This window comes from Myxocyprinus asiaticus, chromosome 8, assembly GCF_019703515.2.
Source record: "Myxocyprinus asiaticus isolate MX2 ecotype Aquarium Trade chromosome 8, UBuf_Myxa_2, whole genome shotgun sequence".
Lineage (NCBI taxonomy): Eukaryota > Metazoa > Chordata > Actinopteri > Cypriniformes > Catostomidae > Myxocyprinus > Myxocyprinus asiaticus.
Genome location: NC_059351.1, coordinates 40,076,421 through 40,098,498, shown reverse-complemented (window position 1 = coordinate 40,098,498; position 22,078 = coordinate 40,076,421). Strand labels below are relative to the sequence as shown.

The 22,078-nt window shown below is 37.5% G+C and overlaps 1 protein-coding gene and 1 long non-coding RNA gene across 2 annotated transcripts; both read right to left on the bottom strand.

Annotated features, from left to right (window-relative positions):
• Positions 1-1,128: 1,128 nt before the first annotated feature.
• si:ch211-89o9.4 (uncharacterized protein LOC566247 homolog) lies at positions 1,129-20,324 on the bottom strand. Its single transcript, XM_051705410.1, has 8 exons — positions 19,876-20,324; positions 4,846-5,996; positions 3,446-3,768; positions 3,066-3,206; positions 2,461-2,586; positions 1,945-1,986; positions 1,625-1,759; positions 1,129-1,427 (listed from the first exon to the last, which is right to left on the bottom strand). The coding sequence occupies exons 1-8, from the start codon at positions 19,956-19,958 to the stop codon at positions 1,239-1,241; spliced, it is 2,190 nt and encodes a 729-aa protein (XP_051561370.1). The 5' UTR covers positions 19,959-20,324; the 3' UTR covers positions 1,129-1,238.
• LOC127445394 (uncharacterized) lies at positions 12,247-16,347 on the bottom strand. The gene is made up of 3 exons (XR_007897983.1): positions 14,214-16,347; positions 13,964-14,114; positions 12,247-12,395 (listed from the first exon to the last, which is right to left on the bottom strand). It is a non-coding gene; the product is annotated as an uncharacterized LOC127445394 (long non-coding RNA).
• Positions 20,325-22,078: the final 1,754 nt, after the last annotated feature.

Below are 22,078 nucleotides of genomic sequence, written 5' to 3'. Positions count from 1 at the left end.
GTACTTGAAAATCTCTTGCCATTATATCAAACACTGCTGAAAGCTAATTGGTTCATTAAATGAAGCTTAACGTTGTTTTTGTGTTTGTTTTTGAGTTGCCACAGTATGCAATAGACTGGCATGTCTTAAGGTCAATATTAGGTCAAAAATGGCAAAAAAGAAACAACTTTCTCTAGAAACTCATCAGTCAATCATTGTTTTGAGGAATGAAGGCTATACAATGCATAAAAATTGCCCAAAAACTGAAGATTTCATACAAAGGTGTACACTACAGTCTTCAAAGACAAAGGACAACTGGCTCTAACAAGGACAGAAAGAGATGTGGAAGGCCCAGATGTACAACTAAACAAGAGGATAAGTACATCAAAGTCGCTAGTTTTAGAAATAGACACCTCACATGTCCTCAGCTGACAGCTTCATTGAATTCTACCCGCTCAACACCAGTTTCATGTACAACAGTTAAGAGACGACTCAGGGGTGCAGGCTTTATGGGAAGAATTGCAAAGAAAAAGCCACTTTTGAAACAGAAAAAGAAAAGGTTAGATTGGGCAAAGAAACACAGACATTGGACAACAGATAATTGGAAAAGAGTGTTATGGATCTTAACCCCATTGAGCTTTTGTGGGATCAGATAGACTGTAAGGTGCGTGAGAAGTGCCCGACAAGACAGCCACATCTATGGCAAGTGCTACAGGAAGTGTGGGGTGAAATGTCACCTGAATATCTGGACAAACTGACAGCTGGAATGCCAAAGATCTGCAAGGATCTGTTAATAAATACTATACATTGTGATCAGTTGAATGCCACTTTGGTGAATAAAAGTACCAATTTTTTTCCATAATAGAAAAATCTGTACATTATTCCAAACCTTTGGCCCCCAGTGTAGATATTGATATATACTGTGTGTGTATATATATATATATATGGGATATATATATATATATATACACACACACACACACACACCCAGCTGCAAATGTTGATACTGGCCTGTTGCAGCATGAATCTCATTGTGAAATTGGAAACAGTAGGTTGACTTTTCTTTAGCTAAAATCTGTGTGCTTACAGAAATGTGAAATACTGCCCACAGTGGCCAGACCATGTGACATTATTTAGTGGTTTATAAAACATCTGACTTTATTTACCCTGATATACAAATAATACATTCATCAATTTAAATACAAAGGTAATATAATATAACAATATATAACATTTATAACATTTTTGTTGGCACAATATTAAGCAGAATTTACCTCAGATATATTTTTCTGTATATAAGTTCCTCTAAGGAAAACAAGATGGTGGTTGTGATAAAGACAAGGAACTTTTTGAGACCACTCATACACAGATAAAGCTACAGCAGCAGATTCCATCTCTAAAACAATCTGGATACAGTTATTGTTCCAAAGGCACTGGTCAAAATCCACCTAGTTACGAAAAAAAAAAAAAAGAAAAAGAAAAGAAAAGAATATCAACATTTCACTGTTCTTTTAGACTTACATTATTTAAGATTTTCACATATTTTTCAAACTAGCAAATAACAATATGCATTTTAATTGTCTTTCCCTTTCTTGTTATAAAAATAATTTCTTCACTCTAGTGCAATTTTTACAATGTAGCCCACCTTGTTCCCACAAAACACCAGAGTTCGGAAAACCTTTCCAAAAGGTTTTAGCATTCGTAGCACTCCTGTAGTAGCGCATGGCTGGTTAGGGACATTGCATACCACCAGCAAATTGTCTAAAGGTGTGAGCAACCCCTAAAGGATAGTGGGAGTTGTTAGGAGTTTTTTTTTAAATTTTTTTTTAATCATTATAATTTCTATAAAATCAGACTTCCAATTAGGATGGAGTCTTTTAAAAATATTTTCTTGAAAGTGTAATGTGTTTAAAACATTTTGAATGCTTTACCATTTGAAACATCTACAAAATGAGAGATACTTGCATTTGATGTTGATGGCCCCACAAAAGCTTGAAACATTGACACCTGGGACAAAAAAGAGCAGGCAATTAGTAAATCAATTGAATAAATAAATAAATAAATAAATAAATAAATAAAAACTACTACTTAGAGCAATTTAAAGGTGCTCTCAGTAATTTTTTCCTCATAAAATGTTTTACTCCCAAAGAAATTAAAAGTAATTTTGAAACATTTGTATCAAATCATGGCCACTGACATGAAATAAAGACCACAGTCATATCAGTGACCTTATAAAAGCTGTTTTATTCTACATGGAGAGGGTCCACTCATGCCATGTTAGGATCACATGACCAACCATCGCTTAATCTCAGTAACCATTCTGTTAATAAACACTTTCACTCCTGGATAAAACTAATCATGGCTAACTGTGAATAGTGAATTTCTACAATGTCATCGTTAACTGAAATGTATAATGATGCACCTAGGTGTTAGTGTAAGTCCAAGACGACATATTCAAAATATTTAAGTATGTCAACTCACAGGTGAACTGAGGTCTACAATTTGGGACACTAGCTCCACACTTTGCTGTCTCATGTGAAGTGGGATAGCAGAGTAAACCTTCACCATTTCCTGGGCTGAGAATTCAGTTGGAAGAATCACTAAAGCCTGGAAAACACACACATACACGCAAATATGCACAATTATCTAAACCCTACAGGAAACTATAAATGTCCCTCTGTCCGAAGTATTGCAAAGACAACATCTATTTGATTTAAGCCAAACAATTTTTATTATTTATGACACTGACTTATACTGAATATTCAAGGCTTGCCATTCCCAGACAACAGTATTGTAGGCCAAGTATGTTTTTCACTTGCAATAATAATGAGTAAAATGTGATTTTATTCTTTTTGAAAGACTTGGACTTGTTAGACTTGGTGACTATTCAAAACTTGAACTGACCTGACACTGCTAAGATCCTTCAACGTGAAACTTGACTTAAGGCTTGAGATTTATTTATTTATTGAATTAATGGTTTTATTGTTGGTATAGTTTTGATTCAACTTTATGAATGAGTTTAAGATGTAGATAAACCCTGAAATAACACAGAAAGACAATAAGAACATGTTTACATTATGACATACCTTCTTCCATTCTAGATGAGTTGCCATGTCAACCTCAGTTGCTATTAAAACCTCAACAGGCTTACCAAAAGGAGCTGTCATTTTGATCAATTCACTCTCAGGGTAATCATGAAGGATTCCAGACACACGAATCACACCTTTCTGTTGGACAACAAGGACAATCAAGGAGAAAAAAAAAGTTCACCATTTTATTAAAAGAGTGAAGTTCACCAGTCACAATGCACAGGTCAAACACCAGAAGTCCCTGTCACCACAATTATCTCTCCCTTGTAATTTTTAGTCTGTGATGCGAGACTAAACATTGGATCTTAATGGTGTAAATTAATGTTTTAATGGTGGCAGTTCAAAAGTGATTACACAACAGAGAATAAAGCAGTCACCTTAGTTACTGGTGTCTGAATGTTCATGGATTCAGTGGTTGCTTCTGGTTTTGATTCGGATCCAGACTCTCCAGACTTCAAAGATGAAAATGAGGGGTAACGATGACCTTTTCTCATGGTATTGGACATGGTGGATCTGCTATGTGAAGAGGACAAGGACTTTTGTGTTGCATAGTTTCTTGTTTTATTATGATCCGGAGTGACAAAGTTGTGCCTTATGCTACATTTCGAGTGGGAGGGGAAATAGATGGAACAAGGTCTCAATTTGGTATCCTCAGCATGCCCATGTTGCAGCCGCTTAAGAAAGGAATTTGATCCTCTTCCTGCAAGAGAAAAATGGTGGTTTGGTCTTACTCTACAGAAAATGCATTTCCATTAAACGGTTAGTTCTCCCCCAAAATTAAAATTCTCCCATCATTTACTCACCCTCATGCCATCAAAGATGAGTATGACTTGCTTTCTTCTGCATAACACAAATGTAGATTTTTAGACAAACATCTCAGCTCTGTAGGTCCGTTCAGTGAAAGTAAATGGTGGCCAGGCCTTTGCAGCTCCAAAAAGCAGATTAAGTAAGCATAAACATAATCCATCAAACTCCAGTGGTTTAATCAATGTCTTTTAAAGTGATCCAGTTGTTTTTAGGTGAGAACAGACCAAAATGTAACTCCTTTTGCACTGTACATCTTGACAGCAGTCTCCTTGGCGATCATGATTTCAAGCCCAATTACACTTCCGTGTATCATGTCGAGAGACTGCAATGACAAGTCAGTGAAGATTTACAGTGAAAAATAAGTTATATTTTGGTCTGTTCTCACCCAAAACCAACGCTGGAGCGCTTCAGAAAACATTGATTAAACCACTGCAGTCCTATGGGTTTCCTTTATGCTGACTTTATCTCCATTTTGGAGCTTCAAAGGTCTGGCCAACATTCACTTGCATTGTATGGACTTACAGAGCTGAGATATTCTTCTAAAAATCTTAATTTGTGTTCTGCAGAAGAAAGAAAGTCATACACATCTGGGATGGCATGAGGGTAAATGATGAGAGAATTTTCAGTTTTGGGTGAACTATCCCTTTAAGTGGTAAAAGCATATTAACTTGATTGATAAGATTTTAATTAAATAATGAAAGACAGTCAATATCATCCTTTCAAATGAACACCTACTTGTAGACATCTTACTTTCTCAAGTTTAAAAGATTTGTATTCACTGACAAGCTAACGTTATTAGCTAACCTGCTGAAAAGACTGGCATGAATTTTATGCTAGTTAATTCTGATTTAATGCAGGTCTTGCTGGTGAGATGTCCCGATAGCCATGGTTCAATCTGGATTTTTTTTAAATTAATTAATTAATTAATTAATTTTTATTTTTTACATCAGTTGTAAATTAAATAACTCACCTGTTGATTCTCTTATTTGTCTCAAAGCTCTAGACTTGGGAAAGAAGTGCTCATGACTAAGATCAGATGGATTGTATCTTGCAGAGCTATTGGAGCTATGGGTCTGCAAGCAACAGGAGTGTCCATTTGAACTAAATAAAGCTGGACTTTGGGAAGATGGAGAAATGGATTGTGGTAGAGGATAGCTTTTCTTCCATTTGCTGTGTCTAATCTTCTGGTTCCCATGAGCATGATGCTTCCCATAAGAATATGACGACTCTCTGGATGATTCCGTTTGACCAGAGGAGTCCCTGCTTGCATGTCCATATTCAATGACCTTGCCAGGCATGATGCTTTCAGATGAAGTTTGTTTGATATAATTTGCTCCTTTGCGCTGTTGCATGCTTTGTATAAAATGGGGGAGCATCTCTGTTGTTAGGTGGTTGTCTGGGCTATGACAGAGTAATTCTAGGTCCTCAAGAGAAAGGCCAAGGCTGGCTAAAGCTTTGATCAGGTTTTCTGGTAGAAAAGGTAACATTGCTTGTTGCGTAGAGTCCCAAGTCTTTGAAACATTAGGAGGATGTCTATTAAGAGGCACTGTCATATTCGTAGACTCTGGTTTAAAGGAACCATTTTTGCCGCAATGGTTGTTATTGGATCCAACAAGAGGCTCCCCACATGCTGGCTGTGGCAATGTTGTTTTACTACTACTCAAGCTGAGACCTAGAATTTTCTCCTGAATGACCTCTTTTGCTAGAAAGTCACCTTGCAATGTGATCCCACTCGCCTTATTAGCAATGACTGAACTAATTTTTTGAGGACTGGCTGATGACAACATAGTACCAGGCAGGTTTGGTACAGAATTAAAGTTTTTTCTTTGTAATAGATGGGAAAGTGTAATAACCCCTTGGGGTTGATACATGGTCAGAAATGGGGGTCTTTGCATGGCAACAGCCTGTAAGAGCAATAGAGGGACAAAGGGGTTCCCATAACCACCATGATTTCCAGCTGCAAAGTTGGAAATCAGGTTCAAGACCAATTGAGCCTCAAGTTGGGCGAGTTTCAGCAGAGCAACTTGTGTTGTTCCAAATAGTTCTGGCACACTGGTGAAAGCACTGCTCATCCAAGACGAAGGCATCGGCCTGGTATTGATTTCATGGGCATGTGCAAGGCTGTGAACAAAAGATATAAGAACAGGAATATGAGCTGCTGAATCATTCAGACTGGTGTGTGTAGAACTCATCAGGCAATGTCAGGATCTTACTGATGTAATCCTTTCAGATATATAGTATAATTAGTAGGTTAATAGACATATTGAAAAGATCCAGTGTTTACAAGGAAAAAGACATTTCCTGTTTACTAGACAAGTACTTAAGCCACTCTCTTGACACACTGTATGTTCATTCTTTAAACAATTATGGAGAAAATCATTTGTTAATAAGCAATGGACTACTGGCACAACTGCTTCTGCTTTCCACGAAGTGCAGCTCAGGCGTTTCTGGTTACAGCATTCAGTGCCCCTTCATGCAGAGATTTATTCATAGGAAGGCAGATTATTATTTTTGGGGGCTGTCAGTTGATTAAAACAATAAATCATGTTTTTGGAGGTAACATGACATTTCACATTTATAATTTGCTGACATATATTTTTTCCTTTCCAAATGTAGCTACACTCCCAGCTCCTGTAATAATATACCAAACATATATAACCTGCAGCAGTCTGGCCGTCTCATTAAAATGTGTTTCATTCATTAATGATACCTGTTGAGCTTCAGAAATAAATTCCACCATACAACAACTGCAAATTATTATTATTATTATTTTTTTTGGTTAAATGTCCCAGATGGATTGATTTATAAATACATTAGCCATTCTCTTACTTTGACCAGGCTTTAAAAATCACTTAGATCAGAATGAAGCAGTTTTATCAAATTAAATAAATAACTGCAATAAAACAAATGTAATGACACTTTATTTATTTAGTCTGTTTCAAACGTTATAACTCATTATCTTTGGCACCTCTTCTACTTAGGCATTTACTTTTAAAAATATATTGAAATACAGTACTTATCAATGAAATAGTGACACAAAATAAAGATTAAAACCTATATTTAATATAAACAGGGTGATGCATGCGTTCATCAGGTCTCTCTCCTCCCTCACACATGGAGCATTGCAGTGTTTGAAGTGTGTAGTCGTTTCATTCAGAGCGCTAATGTGCAGGGCCATAGCTCATTGGGTGAAAGATGGTATGGATTCTAGGGGCCCACAGGTCCAGGGGGGCCCACAACATATTTTAAGCTGTATTTTTTTATATGAAAGGGGCCCAGACCAATATATACAGTCAAGGGGCCCAGAATTCTTTACAACGGTCCTGCTGGTGCTGACACACTTTACTAATCTCTTTCAACCACATGTCAAGATTATCTGTGGTTAAATGTCTGCTTCAGACCTCCATGTGAGGAGAAACGGTGAAATGAGTATTTACCAGCCATTGCTTTCTCAGATCGGCCCGGACTGAATTATAGCTCTGAAAACTGTTCTTCCACTGAATTATGAAGGCGGCGAAGGAACAGTGAAGGAAGCCGAAGAAGGCAAGGATGAACATGCCGTCTTTTGAGGTGTTTGGAGAAATATAACCCTGGCAGAGGGTATTTTAGGCATTGGGTTAACAGATCGGTGGTGAGGGGTAGCTTAGTATCATTTTGGAGAGTGATTTATAGGAAATTCAGTTCTGAACAAGGAGGAACTGGGGCTGGTGTCGGGCTCACTTCTGGGGCCAAGGCTCTGAATCTCTGCAAGAATTTGTGAGCGGAGGTGATTAGAGACTGGCAGAGGTTTTGTGACTGCAGCGTTTGAGGGAATAGGGAGAGGTATAGCTGTTTGAAGTGTGAATTACTGCAGTGTGAACTTCAGTAATCAAAATACTTTTTGAATGTAACTGTATTCTAATTACCAATGATTTAAATTGTAACTGTAGTGGAATACAGTTACTTATATTTTGTATTTTAAATATGTAATCCCATTACATGTATTCCGTTACTCCCCAACCTTGTATATATATATATATATATATATATATATATATATATATATAGAGAGAGAGAGAGAGAGAGAGAGAGAGAGAGAGAGAGAGAGAGAGAGAGAGAGAGAGAGTAAATTGGAATGCTAGTTGTCCCTTAATAGAGAGTATAAATTGGCAGAATACCTGAGCACAGTGACCGACCCTAAACTAAGAAAAGTCCAGACAATGTACAGACTCAGTGAACATAATCTCACAATAGAGACAGGGAGACACAGACAGACCTGGCTACCAAAAGAGGACAGGCTGTACCCCCACTGCACACTAAATGAAGACAGAACTGCATTTTTTAAAAAAAGATGCCCTAATTATACACAAATTAGGGAAAATGTTTTCCCCTCTTCACAACCCATCACAAAGACTTTAATCAGATACAACAAAAGGACAAACTTTCATACCTACTTGGAGAAATCCCAACAAGCTCAAACCTGGCATGTAAAGTCCTGTAGGTCTTTACAAAAGGACTACAAGTGGAACAGGATCACGACCGGAGAGTAACTGTGCAACATGCATAAAACCGCAAAAGTAGAGAGAGAGAAATTATTTATCATAATATTGAACAGGAATTGCTTTTGTGTTTCTTTATGGGCTTTGACAAGAGGTAGCTCTTTGTCAGTCTGATCAATAAGTCAGTCTAATTACAGTTACAAATGAAATTATGAATTTCTAAATAAATGGAAATAATACAATAAATTGGGGTCGTTTCAATTATTATTAAATTATTATTAAAACAATAACAAAGATAGAGAAATGAATTAATGGGATTAGTGAATGTTCTATCACAGATTTTGTTTTTCTTTTGAAGAAAATAAGTTTTTCCATGTCATTGTTCTGTATAACAGAGCACAACAGTGGCCACCCACTTTATCAGCCGTCTGGGTTCCAGAAGTATTTTCCCCATTCATTTCTTCCATAGACTTTTAATAAAATACTTCTTAAAAGAGTTGTGAGCCATGAACCAAATCAAACAGACACCACCCACAAACTTTGTTTTGAGGCAAAAAAGTTACAAGGCTGACGTAAAGACAAATGTACAAGGCTGTGTTTCTATACTTATAAACAACAACCTAAATTAAATAGTTTTATATATTTCCATAGTTTTATATTCAATTACATCATTTGCAATGCTTTATGGGATTGTTCTGCCTTAATGACTTTCTGTTTTTATCATGACTGGGATAAAAACAGAAAGTCAAGAAAGTCAATCAAGGCTTATGTTTTAAGATGAAAACATTTATTATTATTCTTGGTCTTTTTATAGGTGTAATTAAAGTCCCATTTACACCATTGTTTCAAAATTGTACACTTTTTTCAATGTCAGATGCCAGTTATGTAGGACATTTATACCCTGATGAGACGGTGAAGCATCTGGACTTGAAGGGAACTGTTTTGTAAATTTATCTAGTCTTTGAAATACTGCAAGGGGCTGAACAAAATACGAACATGCTAGAATCGGTGTAAAGTAGCAGCCTTGTCTGTTTATATTGTTTTACTCATTTGTATGTTTCTTTGGATAAAATGCATGTAAATCTAAACAAAGTTGTATGCATCAAACCAAATGACTGTCAATTTAAGTATCTTTTTATTCCAATAAAATATTATGCAATGCAAATTAATAAGTAGATTTCATATAAATGATAATAAATGTATTTATTTTCTATCTTTGATCATATATATATTTTGCTATTATGGATGTATTTATATGTTATATTTGGCAGAGTTTTTAAATTTAAGCATCTGTTTTCTCATTCTAGATATATGCATTATACTGACAAAATAACAATTTAATCTTGCCATGCAGTAGATAAACAAATGTGTGTGATGCAATAAATTCTTATTTTTTAAATATATTTATAAGTTCATTGAACAAGTTGGCCAAGAAAAACACATAACATATAGGAGATAACAGGAACAATAGTTAAGTGCTTAAAAAAATGGCAGACACAGATATCACGTTCATTAAGACAAGAGTGTGAAGGGAAGTAATTAGGACAGACGTTGACACACTTCACTGAACCGTGTTACATATCGTGTTGCAATACGTGTTTGCGAAATTGAACACAATTCACTCCACTGCAACACGTGAATGACGTGTGATGATTGCCTAGCCGCTTCACTGACACACGTGGTTTACGTGATGTCTGCGTCACGTCTATGTCTCGTCTGCGTATTGAATTTAATGGAGTAAATGGTAGAACCTTTAAAATAATCAAGACAATGAGTGACACGTTCAGTGAGACGAGTGTATGATGCAAAGTCATATTTTAGAGCCTAAAGGACACCATATGCAGAATGATTATGAATGAGTTGGATGCGGCGTGTGATCCGCCTCTTGCGGAGCCAAATTCGGATCATGTCTGTTCAGACAGTGGCTGTGTATAGCTGTGGTGAGCTCTCTTGGAGGAGATCACTAATTGCAAGATTTTAAGAGAGAGTAGAGTAGGAAGTGATCATTTTCCAATTTTAAGCTCAATTATGGTAAATGTAGGTAGAATAGACATGACTCAAGATATGGTAGGTAAATGGAGATATGATAAAGCAAATTGGGAGGAAGCTCAGCAAGTAAAGACACTGACTACCACACCTGGAGTCGCAAGTTCGAATCCAAGGTGTGCTGAGTGACTCCAGTCAGACTTCCTATGCAACCAATTGGCCCGGATGCTAGGGTGGGCAGAGTCACGTTGGGTTAGCCTCCTCGTGGTTACTATAATGTGGTTCTCACTCTTGGTGGGGTGCGTGGTGAGTTGTGCGTGGATGCCACGGAGAATAGCGTGAAGCCTCCACATGCGCTAATTTTTCTTGGTAACACCCTCAACAAGCCACGTGATAAGATGCGCAGATTGACAATTTCAGACGTGGAGGCAACTGAGAATCGTCCTCCGCCACCCGGAATGAGGCGAGTCACTACGCCACCACGAGGACCTAGAGTGCACTGGGAATTAAGTATGCCAAATTGGGGAGAAAAGGGAAGAAAAAAAGAAAAGAAAAAAGAATCTGCTGGAGCATATTTAACATCTCCAGTTTCAGCTCTTCAAGTTGAAATGGGTGAAATGCCTCTACAGTAAAAAAACAAAACAAAAAAAAAACAGCAGTTAATGGGGTCATATTGGGTAAATTTAGGAGGCCAGAGTGAAAATCACCCTACAAAAAAGGTAGTGAGTCCTAGTTGGGAACATGGGAAAAGTAAATGCACCAGTATTAATTGGGTTGTTGGAGATTTAGTTAAAGATATAGGATTAGAAGAGTATAGATATGCATCAGTATTAACTTTGCCACCAGTACTGGTATGGGTCATGCCACAGCCCAATGTTGATCTAACTCTATTAGAAATAAGACAAAATGAAGGACATGAATCAGAAGTGTATAAGGTTAGGGAGTATGTGGGGTTGAGATATGGGGATTTCACTCACAATTTCACAGATGATTCAAAAGATTAAAAAAATGGTCACGTAGGGGTTGCATACACAATTTCAAAGTTGAAAGTGTCTAGGATAAGTAGGATATCAGATTATTTATCGGTGTTTACTGGAGAAATGATTGCTATAATGATGACAGTAAAGTGGGTAAGTGAAGTTAGAGCTCAACATGTAAACATATGTTCAGACTTTAGCTCAGCCCTCTTAAGTCGGAATGTTCAGCAATCAGATACAAGACAGGATTTGGTAATAGAGATTCTTCAGGATTTCTATTCATTACTGCAGAAAAATATACATGTTCAGTTTTTGTGGGTTCCGACACATGTGGGGTTGAAAGAAAATTAAGAGGTGGATACATTGGCTAAGAAGGCATTAGAGAGGGAAACAGTGGATATCTAAGTGTCTTTTAGTAGATCAGAGATAAAAGAATATTAATAACATATGGCAACAGCAGTGGATGATGAAATAAAAGGCAGACATTTGTATGCAATTCAACGAGCAGTAGGAAAGGGTAGGTTATCAGGAGGGAGAAGGAGAGAAGAGAATATGATAACAAGACTAAGGTTGGGTCATACAGGGCTGAACAGTACATTATACTTAATAGGCAAACATCCAACAGGATTTTGTAAAGTGTGTGGAGTCAGTGAGTCGGTGGTGCATGTAATTGTCCAGTGTAGGAGATATAGAGTGGAAAGAAAGAGTGTAATAGAAGAGTTAAGCAGAAAGGGAGAACAGCTTACATTAAATAATTTATTGAATCCACAAATAGGAAGTAATAAAAGATCTATAGTGATGAAATATCTGGAGAGTTCTGGGCTAGTTAATCGAATATAAAGTTGTAAAAGACTTTCACAGGGAGGACACGGGAAACCAGGTTTCTTCCACTCAGATAAGAGTTTCTTTAATGGAGTAACTTGGGTTTTTACAGAGTTGCCACAACACATCAGCTTCACACTTTCACGATACTTTTAGCTCAACGACAAGACTGTAGCTTCATGAAGAGCTTCAAAACCCAGACTCTCTCTCTGGTCTGCTGACGGTGTGGCTCTTTTATGCCACTCTCCCAATGCTCACTGTAATTAGAGATAGGTGTTAGACATAATTTAGCTCAGGTGCAAGCGCCCTTACCGCTTTCTCTCTCTCTGGACGGACACTTGACCATGCCCCCGCTGCCACAAAGGTGAAAGATTATATATTTTTAGGGGCGGCATGTGGAAGCTGGATGAGCTGAACACGCAGTGCCAGCTGAAGCCCCGATGGGGTTAGGAAATTAGGTGTGAAGGTAGATATGGTGGTGTAGGTATTTCATTTGTCAATAGAGTGTCGATGGTCCAAATGGGAGATAGGTGGCTGTAATGCACAAATGGGTTTGCGAACTGCCATACAACAGCAAGAAGAAGAAGAACCTTTAAAAAATCAAGACGTTGAGTGACACGTTCAGTGAGACGAGTGCGTGATGCAAAGTCATATTTTAGAGCCTAAAGGGATGCCATATGCGGATGATTATGAATAAACTGGACGCGGCGTGCGATCCGCCTCTTGCGGAGCAGAATTCGGCTCGTGTCTGTTCAGACTGGGGCTGTGTATAGCTGTGGTGAGCTGTAGCATAGTTGGAGCGGGTGCTGCCGTGGCAGCGAGCTCACGGTAAAATTTCTGCGTTGATTTAAGAAGATGTTGTAATTTAGAGTAGCAGTCGTTTGTAAAAAGTTTGTTTGTTGCATGATTGCCCTTGAGTTCCGAATTGAATAAATCACACTACGAAGGGTGCTTTGAAGGGCAGAAACAATCATAATAGTCATGTTGGAAGGTGATATCTAACAGAAACGCTGAATGGATCATGCCCTAAACGAGCTGCGTGACAAGGTAATGGGGCTGACAGGAATCACCTGTGCGGGGGAACCATGTTGAAACACGGGGAGTGTAGGAATGATGACTGAATTAAATAGTTAATTTTATTACCCTCGCGTTCGAATAAAGCTGTAGTAGAGCTCGGGTAGCGTGAAGCCGGATCAGCGCCTGTTCGCGGTGAAAGGCTCATCGATTGACCGCTCTGGGAGGAAAGTTTTAGATAAGAATGTATGAACAGTCGAAGGGAGTTGTTTCACGTGTCAATGGTGCCGGAGCAGCCAGTTGCTGAAGCAGCTTTGCGCAATGATCTGCTTCGGCAAATGGAGATTAGGAAGAAAACAGTGTAGAAGTAGCACTTAAGTGGTAGCAGTCGATGCTTTAAAAATGAATGAGATGCTGCGGCATCTCGTTGAAAATGAGATGATTTAGACGGAAGAGCTGTTCTGATGAAGGCGAATGCTTTGCAGCGGAGTTGCAATCCGATGAACCGAGCCACTTGCAAGGGTCTGTTCGGGGGCAATGGGCGGGGCCGGAAGACTCGTCGCCGCCATCGAGGTAAGCAGCTGTTTATATATGCTTACTCTGGAGATAAAATTGGTCAGATTAAATTAACAAGCTCCTCCCGAACTTTGTTATGAAACTCCATTTTGGATAAAAGCGTCTGCTAAATGAATGAATATAATAGTAAATAACTTGTGCAGCTTCATTCAATATAATGGGAGCTATCTATAGTCAATTTTTTAGCTCTACCTCTCAAACTTATAATTATTTTACATAAATGTTGTTCACCTACCAGAGAAAAGATGCGTGTTACAGTTGTTAGTACTACATGTATCCAGCTGTCTCAATTCACCAAAGCAGTTGCATCCATTTTCCTTTGCTTTATTGGAAATCGAAACACTTTAATTTCCATTAGTTCGAGACATCCGGGAAGCATCCAGCCACTGAAAAACATGGCCCACATTTTAATTATAACATTTTATGACAATCGTGTTAGCGTTAGTAACATTAATTGTTAAAGTCACTATGAATGAAACGCCTACCGCTGTTGTTTTGATTTAGGGTGCAAAGTGATCACCCCTATGCCCTATTCCCTTCGAAGACTTTAGCATCCACTCTGAGAGCTTTGAAAGGCTAAAAGTGTGGGGCTAAAAAATAAGGGACATTCGGAACTCACATTTTAAGTCATTTTTATTGGAAATTCTGTCTGAAGCGATCTTACACCATGACTATCATGATTGTTCTCTCTTCAAAGTGCCCTTCGGAGGGTGATTTATGCCATTTGGAATGCAGTCTGAGATTCGACAACTAGTAGGAATTGTTCAAGGAACAAAAACACGTCAATTCCTTAAACCATCTCAAAATGATCTATAACCGGAAACTAGCGGGCCACATTATTTCAAAGCGGAAGTACATCATGAGGCTCAGTTCAAGTAGTTTCACCTCCTAGACTATTAATCCTGATGGAGGCTAAACATTTATTACCCCGGTACAATCTCTTGCTGTTTGCGACATGCAATCTTAAAATACAAACTGTGTAATATTTGTCAGATGTTAAACATATGTATGCATTCTTAAAAGATTTATGAAGGGACAGCTATTCCTTAAGGAAGGACAACTTTGGGAAGCTTTCACTCAAACATATGCTCACTTAATTATATATAATGAATAATGTGCCAAAGGGATGTTTTTCACACACTGTGACAGCATGTACTCGTAACTTGAGTAAAGAGGTGAAAGACATTTGTCTAGTGTAAATCACCACATTGCTGCCATATTTCCACACCAATAACCAACCACACTGTTCCCTGCTTATGTCCACCCTGTAAGAAGAGACATAATGATTTATTGGATGACACAGTATTCAAATATCTTCCCAGGAGAGCACACATGTGTTGTAAATGTTCACAGTTCACATGTGGGTCAACTGAACAGAACAATAAATGAATCAAGTGAAGACAAGGTTGCAGAAAAGGGCTATCGAGTGACAGCCTGATATCAGCTTAGGGAGGCCACTAATACTTACGGAAGTGAATATGCATTGTGATAATTACATGATCAGACTCATTTCGGGGCCAGAAAGCCACAAAATGTAACTTATTCACTAATGGTCAGTGCTTTATTTCATTATATAAAAGTAAATGTTACATTTGACACCCATCCAGAGGGTTGTTCTGAAAGAAAAGTACCATAACTAATTAATTAGCTAAGACTAGTATCACAATGATCACATGGCCATCCAATTATGTAGTAAATCTCACACAAGACACCAAAGTATGTGATGATTTTTGATCACACGTCACTTAGGGTGTGTTTACTTATGTGTTTATGGGTTTACGAATGTCAGGTGACCCCGATGGGATCCAAATCCATGTCTCCCATACTGCTGACGCAATGCACTTCCGGTCACGCCTCAAGGAAAGGTAAACATATTGGAGCAAATGCAAAAATGTCTGATATGAGATGGAGTTTGTCAGTGATTTAGCAGAATGTGGCCGATCCCAGGGTACTGGAACTCTCGGAAACAACATGCAGACTTCCCGTGTGATCATGTTGGTTTACCTCGGGGGACCAGCTAAGCAATTTCACCTTAACAGTATAAGAATCATTCAAATTGGCCATTCATTAAATTAGAAATAAGTAAATTGGAGGGAATTGATCATCTAAAAAAATTTGAAGACATTTGTGAAATTTTGCCTAAACTTTAGGGCCTCTTACTGTATTTCTGTCAACACAAGATAGACACAGTTGTAATAAAATGAATTTTGATCTTTTTGACTGCTGCCATATTGGCATTTGATTAACATGCTTCATCTGGAGGTCCTAAGAAATTTTAATGGCGATCTTAGCTTAAACCTTTTGATGGGAGTCAAGATGTGGCAAAGGATTTTGCTAAGAAACCACCATTGGACCAATGAGAGGCCCCTTCCATGTGGAGGTGGATCCAGAGCCTTCCTTCCTATCCCGTACGAAGTGTCTGGCAGTTGTCTGAGCAGCTTTTTCTGTTGGCTGCTTGGCATTTGTATGAGTTGGTCCACAATGATCCAATAAAATGTGGCGAATTTTCGTCACTGTGACAGTTAGAGAAGGGCCTTGCCTTAAACCGGGGCCCCTAGAATGCCAACATGTGTGTTGTTTACTACACAAGTACATCATGTTCTGAAGTGTGATCTTTGATCCCAGCTGGCTGTGACTGAAATACCAAATGTAATGAGATGCACTGACAGTCAACTTGCTTTCCTAATGAATTCATTTGAGCCTACTCTATCTCTCATCATCAGCCACACACTTATTTTAGGACATGATCATCTGATGCAGCAATGCGGGATCACTCATAGAATGATGTTCAGATTCACATATTCAAGTGTCCTTGAGTTTTTGGCAGAGTAAGAGTGCTCAGACATGATTATGAGGTCTCCACTGACAACACTTATGTAGGCGTTGACACCAATAGATGTCAAGGGAATGAGCATTCATATTAAAAATATTATATTCATATAATCATATTTATCAATATTCATTCATATTATTATAATTACTAAATGTTTTGTGCAAAATAGCATGATGACCAGAGCACAGGACATGTTGTTTATGAAGGATTAGTTAATCAGCAGGTGGTGCTAAGCTAATAAGCTATTCTGATTTGCAACTCCTGGACAGACTTTCATCATGCTGTCTTCATTCCTGAAAAGTGTTCATAGAAACAGTCCATGCTGGTCAGACAAGGACAACCCCTTAAATATAATCTAATGAAAGCCTGGTGATAGAACAAATTAGCACATTAGCTCTATATAACTGTGATATGGGGGTTTTAGCATACGTTTTAGCATTTTCTGGAACTAGTCCAGTGGTGTCTGTGTTTTTCACTCAGAGATATGTTAATGACCCAGTGGTTCGAAAAGGCCACACATACTGAATTACACAGGCCTCGCCTGAAAATTTCAGGTCTCTGTTACAGCTAAATATGGATCTGGGGTGAATCCTGTCTCTCTGGTACATGACATCCTCAAAAGAGATTTCCCAGACTAGTATAACCTTGTTGTCTGTCCTTGCAGGTTTGTGCCACTTACCATAAGAGGAACTATATTGGTCAAGGCTACAGGAGATTCCTACTTTTAGGAATCTGAGACACATCTGAGACACACTCGCATTTACACATTGGGCAGGCACCATTACAATGCATTTTAGGTACACATTTTATCAGTCCATGTGTTCCCTGGGAATCAAATATATGCCCTTGGCTTTACTAGCATCATGCTCTATCAATTGAGTTACAGCAACATTTACTGCTTTTTTTAATGTTTTATTAGCAATGAATATAATTTGGTCAGAAACTATTGCACCAAGGTCTTAATGAGCATGAGACATCACTAAACATAAAATTAAATCTAATGGTAAATAAAATAAAATAAAATTAAAATAAAATAAAATTAATAGCCAATCTGCTTTTTGCTTGACGAGCAATGGCTGGGTAATGGACTGGCGGATTGTTACGCATTTATCTACACCCCAATCTGACTTTTTACATTCATATTTCATCATTAGATCACATTATAGATTATGTCATTAGATCAAATAATTCACAAAGTCAATGGGGTCATCTCAACCATTTGGGATTGTCAAAATCAATTAAATGTTTATATTGTGTTCATTTATCATAATGTTAAACGACTATAAAACACACACACACAAAATCACAGAAAAAGTCACATTCAGTCTATAGATAATAGTAACACCAGGGTTGGGAAGGTTAATTTTTAAAAGTATTCTACTACAGATTACAGAGTACATGCTGTTAAATGTAATTTGTAATGTATTCCATTAGATTACTCAAGGTCAGTAATGCATTCTAAATACTTTGGATTACTTCTTCAGTACTAGCAAATTTTTCACTTGTTTAAACTATAAACAAGTAAATAAAGTTCACTTAAATTTATCTAGCTTTAAGGATTTTTGTATATTTTTACAGAAAAACTATATTTAAATTCTCATTAAAAATAAGATTTTTGCAGTACATCTTTGCTCTAATATCAAAGGTCTTACTAGAGAAAAACAAGTTATGTTCCAACGTTCATTTTCGTCATAGATATATTGGTTGTAGCTTTCTATACGATGTTAAAGGCTACGTTGGTTAGCATTTCTTGTAAAAATACCCTAACCTCATAAAAAACATTGACAAGGTGTGTAATCGTGTTTTTATTAGATTTATGTTTCATCTGTCAATGCATTTCTAACTGTTTTCTTGTTAAGCTGTAGAAACGTGATGTAGCTCCTCTATTAAGTCCCAAGGGAAAATTCCTCAATGACATCATATCCACCTTTTCACTCACAACAGTATGAACTTAAGAAAGTGTTTCACTGCTGTTCAAAAGCTCCTCAGACTGCATCGTTTATATGGATAAATGTTTTCCAACTGAATAGTCTAAACATTAAATGAAACAAATGACAATAAAATGCAAAGTAATCTCTTCAGTAATCAAAATACATTTTGAATGTAACTGTATTCTAATTACCAATGATTTAAACTGTAACTGTAGTGGAATACAGTTATTAATATTTTGCATTTTAAATACGTAATCCCGTTACATGTATTCCGTTACTCCCCACCATGAGTAACACAAATGGAAGAGCTAATAATATAAAAGTTGCAGGTTTAATCCCAAATTGGTAAAACCCAGAAATTGAAGAGTAACTTGACCAAAGCACTTAAACATACTGTCTCTGCAAAAATAAAGTGTTGTCTAAAAAGCAACTAACATGTAATATTTTGTCATTTGGGATTGTTATACTAATAGCCTGCAATCAGCCTGTGATCGACAAGAGATGAAAGCATACTTTGACTGAATAACAAATTCAAGACCTCGACATACTTTGCTGTTTGGGGTCACAAGGTATGTTAAAAATGGAATGCAACAGGTGACAAAATTGTTTTCTTGCCATCTCAACAGTTCAACATCATAAATTTGACTCTTGACTGATGGCTTCAGCTTTTGTTTCTTAAAACACATCAGGGCTGATGGCAGAGCATATCAGCTGTTATTTACGTGTTATCATCAAAAACTTGTTTTCAACTGGGAGTTGAGTCATATGAACAAAATCTTTTACAACATGGCTGCACACTGCCACCACGCTCATTGGCAATTATATATAAATTATGCATGTTTGTATAAAGCCATCATTTAAATGTTAAAATGCTGTGTATATTTACATAGGTTATAGAGAGAAAAGTAAGTAAACTTATATTAAAACAAAGGGTGCGTTCTGCTCATCCAAATGAATAGGTCATGCATAAACCATGACCTATTCATTTGGATGAGCAGAACGCACCCTTTGTTTTAATATAAGTTTACTTACTTTTCTTACTTTACTTACATACTTAACCTTAGATAAGTATGTTTTCTCATAGTTGAAAATTAAATACTTAATATTTGATATGATTTATTTATTTAATTTTTCTCCAACAGAGAATATTGTGGGGCCTGAAGCGCCATAAAAAAGAGTGATGACAAGTGCATACTCAAGCTCAGTTTTTACACCAGCTGTCTGCACAAATAAAATTTTCTCATTTAAGACAAACAGTTGAAAACAACTAGCTAAATTATTTTGTGTTTGGAAGAGCAGATTAACAGAGACATACCATTTTGTAATTCTTAATGGCTCATTACAACATGACCCATTCAAATCCCTCCATACATAATTACTCACGTGTTGCCTGCTTTAATTGAAGTTGAGCTGGAGGTTCTTTTCCTTTGGCCTGTATTCTGTATGATTTGCTGTGTAGTCTTCATTATTGATCGGCCTTCAGACTTCCAAAAGCTTCAACAGGGTCTGTCTTGATTCTTTGTAATTAAAATAAAACTGCATAGAGAACATGAAACAGGTAGAACACAGCTATAAGCACATTCTGATTGTTGTCTCCCAGTGCAAAATGCCTTTTTGTCTTCCTCTGTACATTTTCTTGTACTCTTCACTCTGGTCAGACGTACACTGTAACACATTCTTCTAGGTTGCTCTCATCCCCCTCACCCACACTGGTGCTCACCCTTCCAACACCACCCCCTATCATTTCCCCCAAAGCTTTTCTCTCTGCTATGGGAGCACCACTGCACAGCACTCTTCTTCAGCTTGTCACACACACTCTCCTGCACAATTTAAACACTGAAAATTATAATGTAATAAAAAATTATATGCAATAAAAGATTATTTAATAATGCATTATCTCACTGCAATTATTCTTTTGTATCAACAAGGAAATGGTATATAATCTAAAATGTTTACTGAAGTTACTGAAGCTTTTTTGTTCCAGTTAAGAGAATGTTATCCAAAGTTTTGGCCAAGTTTCAAGGAGTCAAAAAAGCAATATAACTGGGGAATCCAAATAGAGACAAACCTATAATACGATCACCTTTAGGCAGATTTTATTTTAGAAACGTGTTTTCCTTTAGATATGTAAATCATTGATTGACTCTACAAACCAGAAGAAAATATCAAGTGTGTTATATGTAAGGGATTATGTACAGTCTGCTGGTTGTTATCGCAAAATAAACCCAGACAGGGTGATTAGGACTCTACAAAGTGGAGGGATCTTGTATCACCATGAGGGTGCACATTATCCTGCTTATTACAGCTACTAACCAAATAAAATGATTTGCGTTGAAATATTGTTATTATGTGAGAAGAAATAAATATCTGAACAGCTGAAATCCACCTACGGTTTGCTGCTGAGTGTTCTGTTTGTGTTTATTCTGACCAACTGACTTCTCATTATCCAACTTATTGCAAGAGTACTTGCCATATAAACAAATAAAAAGACATGAAACATTGATTTGTGTTTAAATTATATAATTATGTGAGAAGAAAGAAATGGCTGAACAGCTGAAATCCATCTCTGGCTCAGAGTTTTGTTGGTGTTGATTTTGTAATAATGCATGTCTGACTGCTCATTATGCATCTTCTTACAAGACTACTTACCAAATAAATAAATGTAAAAAAAATTATTTGAGTTCAAAATTATTTTAATAGCTTACCTGTATAGATCACACCAGCCTGAACTCACAGTGAAATGAATGAAATCAGAAAGAGTAGGTTGATTTTTCTTTAGCTAAAAATCGGGATATGCTTACCAAAATTTAAAAACTGACCCCAGTGGCCAAAGCGGTAAGTGTTGTACGGCATATATGCACGTGGGAGCTCCATTTATGTCCAAGAGAGGTCGCCAATAGTTAGCTGTGAAGCGATTTCCTTTCAGCTGTACAGGATATAATACAGTGAAGAGGAATGCATATATTATCAACTGTACCACACAACCCAAACCAAACCTAAACCTAACCATTTTGGGAGTAAAAGTGAAATGTTAAGGGGAAAAGTGCAGCCTCCGAATGATGCTTGTCACTAAATAAGAGAAAGTGATTACTTCTTGATTTCAACATGGATACGAACGTGAGTCTCAAAGGTGGTGGTCAAGCCATGTGGGAAGATAATCTCTACAATACATTCTCAGCACCACACCCTGTCAAACACCTGTCTCCAGTATGCAACTCTTCTGTCTCTATGTTCTCTCCTCTGACTGACAGTGAGGTCTCTAAACTCCTCCTCTCCAACCACTCCACCACCTGTTCCCTTGACCCCATTCCTTCTCACCTTCTCCAGGCCATTTCTCCATCCATCCTACCTGTACTCACACACATAATTAACACATCTCTACTTACAGGCACTTTTCCCACTACATTTAAGCAGGCTCGAGTAACCTCACTGCTGAAGAAACCCGCACTTAATCCCACACAAATAGAACACTACAGACCAGTCTCTCTCATCCCATTCATGGCAAAAACACTTGAAAGGGCAGTTTTCAATCAAATCTCTGCCTATCTCTCACAGAACAAGCTGCTGGATGACAATCAGTCAGGCT